The sequence below is a fragment of the Corvus cornix genome, chromosome 10 (genome assembly GCF_000738735.6).
Source record: "Corvus cornix cornix isolate S_Up_H32 chromosome 10, ASM73873v5, whole genome shotgun sequence".
NCBI lineage: Eukaryota > Metazoa > Chordata > Aves > Passeriformes > Corvidae > Corvus > Corvus cornix.
In genome coordinates this window covers 4,470,356-4,476,788 of record NC_046340.1, presented here as the reverse complement: position 1 = coordinate 4,476,788, position 6,433 = coordinate 4,470,356, and the positions used below count along the sequence as shown (strand labels likewise).

Sequence of the window (6,433 nt, the reverse complement as noted above, 5' to 3'; positions counted from 1 at the left end):
ATACTTAAACAAACCATTAAATCAGTAAACCAAATTAACTTCAGAGTTAAAGCTATTTCTTCCAGCTCACTGCCTGGGTAACTGGGACATCACTGCCTGGGACACACAGAACATCTGCTTCCATAGGCACGGTCCTTTAGCAGCAGGAGCAACCTGAATGCCCTGGACTCCTCTTTTCACCCTGACACTGCTCATGCAGGTGCTATAATTCCATTCCCTTCTGAAGGACACAGAGTGTCCTTCCCATACAGATCTGGAGTGCATTAGCAGAGCTCCTACCTAGCTTCCATCACGCTCCTAAGCACTTCCACACATTTACTGGGACACAACGGGTTGAGTTTATTTTAAAGAAACAGGCAGTCTAACCAAACATGTCCTAAACCCTGTAATTTCAGGCATCTCTGGCCACTATTCTTTGCAACTTTGGGCAATTTTGTGCCAACTGTGTCTATCAAACCATCTTCCAAGAGAATCTTTTCACACTGCACTTGGCTCTCTGACAGCAGCTGTGAATCCATGATTTGCACACCCAAGATGGACACAGCTACTACAGATGAACATCAGAGTATCGAGACCGTAATTCTTCTTTTCCACTAAAGTTTGTGAAGTTAGACACACAGATTTGTATGCTAGTTTTAAACAACAACAAAAGCATAAAAAAATTGCGAACTAAAGCAGTCAATTGCTGGCATGAAGCGTTACCTTTCCTGTAACTAAACAAATGGCCAACAGCAATGAGTAAACTGGTGAATTTCAACACAAATTTAAGCCTCAGTAGTCTCTGTTTCCTTCCTCCCCACCCCCAGAAAGCCCAGGACCTATCAGGAGATTCCCTTCAAGGAGCAGCAGAGCAGGATTCAGTCTGGGTGCCGTGGCTGTCATAGCTCCTCTCGCTGGCTGGTTGCTCGGTTGTCCTCTTTGACGCCGTTAGATTTCTTCTCTGCGTCTTTTTTCTTCTTTGATTTTTCAGGTTTTGTTTTGTTTTTCACTTTCTCATTTCCATCTGCTCCTTTGCCAGGATAAACCTGACCTTCCAGAGTAACATCTGCACACCTTTCCTGATTTACCAGGAAGTCTTTGATCTCCCAGGCGTAGCCACCATCCCGCAGCATAAAGATGGCCCGATTGGAGCCAACAATAAACCTAGAAGAAAAATCCACATTTTTTTCAGTTAACTCTGTGCTTTTCAAACACTCCAGCATTTGCTCAGAGAGCCTCCATGACTGAGGCATATGTTTAAAAGCAAGAAGCTGGTCTTGTTGCCTGGGAATGGGGACAAGAGAACAATCTTCTAGGACATTTAAGAATAAAATGTATGAAGTATATAAATAAATAACCAATGAAGTAAGAATGAGGAAACAAATTTAGAACTAATTTGGCACTACATAAAATCCACTAACGAACATTAAATTTGCTTTATACATTTACTGCAACCCTTCTCAGCCTCAATACAAGAGTGCAACATTCCTCTGTTTCAAAATTATGCTCTCTCTCAGCGAGAAAGAGTCACATTTTTTAGCAGGGGAACAAAAAACCTTTTGTGGTGAGAAGTCTTCAGAGTGTGATGTTTTCCATCAAGCATATAAAGGCACACTAGTGCAGCTAGAACTGATAAACAGCTGAACCACAGTGAGATAAAAAGAATCTGGGCTATACATACATACATGGTGCATAAACACTGAAGAGGTTTCTGCACCACACCACAAGTTTTGTCACAACTGACACAGAAACACAGAAATAGTAATGGATGATGGAGGTGGGGAACAGCAGAGGATGAACAGTTGAAAAGGTTTTCAGGAAGAAAGGGCTCTGCAAAGGCAAGAACTTTATCCTCGAGCACAACAGCTCACCTTTGCACGTCATAGTTTGCGTTGAAGAGACTGCCCTGCCACAAGCTGGTGATTTCCTCTGTCTCCTTTTCTGTGGGATTTCCCGACACCGTGACAAACATCATCAAAGTCTTCCCCTTCTTTGTCAGTTTCAGGATGCTTTCAGGTTTGCCTGGATCTATTTTTGAGAAATCTATTGGTGCTGGAGGCCTCTTGTGTTCAGGGAGATCTCCCTCTTCAATGTCATCATCTTTCTGTTTTGAAAAGGACAAGAAAGCTTTAAACTCAGCTGTTTCTCAAATTTTTTTTTTTAATTTCTCTTTGTTTAGAGAATAACTGTGCTTTGATAAAATATTTTTTAGCTGAATGATGGAGATTGTGAAACCAAAAGAAATAGTGACCATTATTTCAAGATACTTCACCAAGAGTGCTCTTTCCATTCATAACCCTCCCCTCAAAATGATGCACATTTTCATACTGACAGGTGGAATCTCATTTTATCACATACCGAGAAGTATTTCAGCCTTAAGGCTAATTCAATACAATTCCACCTAGGAAACTCATAAAATAATACTTTTACTTTCTTCACAGTTTCACAAAAATTTATTATGTATGCGAGATGAAATGGGAAAGTTGCAATAAAAAGCTTCATACACACATATATTAAAAAAACATTCATCTGATCTTGCTTTCAGAGGTCAAAACTCACTTCTGGGAATCATGTGATTGCTTGAGAATTTAAGTTTCCTTACTTTGTGTCTTTAAACAATGTAACCCACAAGAATTCAGATTTTCAATGCTTATGCCATAGAAAGACTTTGATTAAAGGTTTCATGTCTTTTCTAATGCACAGATGCAGCTCAGTCTGACAACATAATCACCCAGAGAAAATCACTCCTACAAAAAAGAAAAAAAAAAACCCTCTTGAAGCCTCTGCTGAGGCTGACAGACATTTAAATATTTGGAAAGGCACAATTCAAACTGCTGCCCCTTAAAACAGCTCACAAGTGTGAGGTGAATATGGTGACAACTTACATTAAGCCAGAACCTGATTTCTGAAACAGTGTTTGTATCATAGAATTAAAAAGTAAGAAACAGAACAAAAAACCCCAGAAGTCTTATACTGGCATCCACCCAAGCACTACTGAATGAGCAGGAATTAAGGCAGAAATTTTAGGTGCTGTCGTGACTTCAAAAGGCATCACTCCACTAAGAACATGAACTGTAGCAGTACATAGTGTCCTTCAGAGGCCTCAAAGATCAGGAGCAGAGCTCGATTTCCAGAGCTCAGAGTGCATTACCCTCACATCTCTGCACATGCTTGCTTATACACAAACCCAGCAGCATCCTCCTACAACACCCACGGAGCATCCCATGCCCCTCAAAGGCTATGGTTTCACACAGGTGACCCATGTTCTTTCCCCATCTCATTCCTGCAGTTTGTTGTCTTTCTGACAAGAGCTTAAAGTTCAGAGACCACAGAACAAAAGCTGTCAGAGCCTTAGATTTCATCCTTTCTTTCCTTACTGATTATGCCCTTGTTTCAATTTTGCAAGTCTGAAACATGCTTTCAAGTAATTCAGACGCCTTGAAATTTTTGAAATGAGTGAACTGGGAGGGAAGGAGAGCCCAAGGAAAGTCCCTGCCCTCACCAAGTGGGAACATTACTTAGAGGAAGCTAGAGAATGCTCAAATTGGTAAAGCACAGTGAAAATACAAAATCTTATGCGACTGAATGAAAAACGTTCTCCAGAATTAAAAGCAAATTGAACCTGAATTTAATGTGGATTGACTAGAGCAGAGCCAGTTTATTTCAAAGTTTTGAAAGAGAAAGGCAAAAATAAACACTTCCAAATACTCTGTATGAAATATAGACACTGACTTTGGATTTAGTGGCAACACAAGCTACTAACATGTATTACCTATTTTTCCCTTAACTATTTAACGAAATGCTCCTGAAGTTGTACTCTTACATTCTGAACGGGAGTATTACCAGAAGATGCCAAGAGCTCCCCTACAGGGCATTTCTTTTCTTGATCCTGTACAAACTATCATGCAGCAGTGTTTAAAGCTATCTAAAAGGCAAAAAGCTGAAGGAAAAGTGTAAGCTTTTGCTTTGAAAAGTCAAGCAGACTCACTCACTTAAACAGTAACATGAGGTTCCAGAGGGAAAGCATTACATAGACACAGGAAAAACTACATATTCCTTCCCTTGCTCCTCCCTTCAGCTCCCATTCTCAGAAATTTCTCATAAATTTCCCACATTTTGATTTTTAAAAACATTAGTAACATATGCCACATAATTCCTTTGCCTGTTCAATGATCAGTCAAGCCTGGGAACCCCTGAGCTTGTAACACTATTTAAACTATTTAAAGCACCTGACAAAGAGACCTCCAGCCCAGAATCTCAGTTCTGTGTCCAAGCTCCCCAGGACTCGAGGCTTCTGGAGAGCCCCTTTCCATGAAGAAAATCCTCTGGTGGCTTCCTCCAAGCTCTAGCTGTGCAACTGAAGTACCTCTGCCTCTTTTCCCCGTTGCCCATCCTTGTTTTCCACCAGATCACTCTCGCGGAGTGTGTGTGCAGTCATGCACACGGTGCAAGGGGCAGCACGAGATCCTGGCTGGAGCCACAGACTTAGCCTTGCCAGGCTTGTGGCTGAACCCAAGCATGTCAAAGCCACCATCCTCCAATGGTTTTAGACTAATTGCCATGGAAATAAAAAATACTGGGAAATTGAAATCACTTGAAAGCAATGACATTTGATTCTGTACAGATCTATGCCCTGTGCTCCTCATTCCCGAGCGTAATTTCTGGTCTTACCCAAATTCACAGTGGCCTCTTTGTTTCTCATCCCACTCCATCAAGTACACTCACGCCCTTTCTTCTCCACTCTCCAGCCACCACCCCCTCAAGCCTTTCATATTCCCTGTATGTGTCCTGACTCCCACCAGGCAAAATGCCCTACAGCTGACCATCCCAGAGACCAAACTACCCCTGATTGTTGAGCCCTTCCTCAGCCCCTGTTCTGCTTTGTGTGCCTCTGCTCAGGGACACCACCAGCCCGAGCAGTGACTCCCCAGCTGCTCTGCCACATCTGCACACAACTGCATTTGTGTAGCACACCGCGACCAGACCTGGATCACGGACCTGCTCCAGCTGAAAAGAAAAACCCTGAACAGCCTCCTGACCCACCCATCAGGGCTGGGGCAGAATATACAGCCAAGAGTTACAATAGCATTAACTTGAGTCTCCCTTTCAGCCATCTCATTAAAAAGAAATGCTCACCTTCTAAGATTTTTTTTCCTACAAGGCCACATTTGGTTTAAGCTGGGCAATACTAGGCCTTGATTTTTTAGCAGCTGGGCCTACTGGGTCCTTGACTGACACCACTAACAGAGAAGTGAACTTTGAACTTTTTACTAATTCTTATTTAAAATTTTAACTCTGTTTTCTAAGAATGTCCCTTCCTAAAGGGATATATGCGGTAACAATTCATAGGATGAACAAGTCCGTAATCTGCCAAACAGGACCAAGGCAGGCATCCGTATTTCTCATTACTTTATCTATAACTCAAATATAAAACACACTTCTCCACCTTGACGTACTGCTGCAACTGGTGTTATATGAAACAGAAGCTTTCTCTCTATTGTTTCCTTCAGGGTTTTTTGCAAAATATTCCAGGGAAAAACCTCACGGGAAAGAGTAAATGACAGTGAGGAATGCTCTGGCATTTATCAGAAGATGATGGAACACAACTTAGTGAAAAGAACCTAACAGTGGCATGACACCCACATGGAGAAGAGAGTGATGGGAAACCGCCAAGGAAAGTTAAGGCAGCGGGCTGATAAGGATGAAGGCGACGAGAGAGAGCTGGAATTAGAAGTTGTTACTATGAGGGAAGATAGGAAAGAAACACCAAACCAAAACAACAACGTATCTACTTCGTAAGCGTGAAATAAATATTCCTCCTAGGTATCCACCCCTCGGTCACAAAATGTTTATCTCTCAATACTTCGAAAAAAAGACCTTTCAGCCAGACGAGGCTGCTGGCAGGCACCGAGCGCCCGGCTGGGTGCTGCGAAGGCGGGACAGGGGCAGCCAGGCAGGGCAGGCTGAGGGCCGCTCACGCCGACTTTGAAACCCACACACACGGACACAGAGCCTCAGAGGAAGAAACCCAGCACCGGCCACCCTCCACCGGGCTCCGGGATCCCTCCCGTCCGGTCCCGGCCAGGCCCGGGGATCCCCGCCTTCCCGGGACCGGGCAGAGCGGCCGCTGCCCCGCGGAGCTGCCCCAGCCCGGCCTGGCCCTGCCGCCCTCGGCAGCCGCGGCGTTCCCTCCGCGTGGTGCGGGCGGACCCCGCGGCCCCGACCCCTCCTGCACCTCCCACTGCTCCAGCAGCCGGGCCATGTCCGCGTCGTTGTAGTCCCGAATGTCCTTCTTCTTGGGCGGCCCGTCCCGCCGCTTCCCCTCGGTGCCGCCGGCCGCGGCCGTCACGCTCAGACACAGCGCCAGGGCCAGCAGCGCCCAGCCCGCGGCCGCCGCCATCTTCTGCCGCTCACGGGAAGGCGGCCCCGGCCGCCTCATGGGCGGGAGCAGCGC

At 44.9% G+C, this 6,433-nt stretch overlaps 1 protein-coding gene across 1 annotated transcript; it reads right to left on the bottom strand.

Annotated features, from left to right (window-relative positions):
- Positions 1 to 704: 704 nt before the first annotated feature.
- MESD (mesoderm development LRP chaperone) lies at positions 705 to 6,433 on the bottom strand. Its single transcript, XM_039557332.1, has 3 exons — positions 6,215 to 6,433; positions 1,851 to 2,083; positions 705 to 1,143 (listed from the first exon to the last, which is right to left on the bottom strand). Exons 1-3 carry the CDS (start codon positions 6,416 to 6,418, stop codon positions 879 to 881), a joined length of 702 nt encoding a protein of 233 aa, XP_039413266.1. The 5' UTR covers positions 6,419 to 6,433; the 3' UTR covers positions 705 to 878.

Excerpts from the sequence above, each read along its gene's own strand:
- MESD (XM_039557332.1), bottom strand. The coding sequence starts at position 6,418 with ATGAGGCGGCCGGGGCCGCCTTCCCGTGAGCGGCAGAAGATGGCGGCG. Across the intron at positions 2,084-6,214 it reads GGCTGCTGGAGCAGTGGGAG|AAAGATGATGACATTGAAGA; the intron begins GTGCAGGAGGGG and ends TTTTCAAAACAG. Across the intron at positions 1,144-1,850 it reads GCAAACTATGACGTGCAAAG|GTTTATTGTTGGCTCCAATC; the intron begins GTGAGCTGTTGT and ends TTTTTCTTCTAG.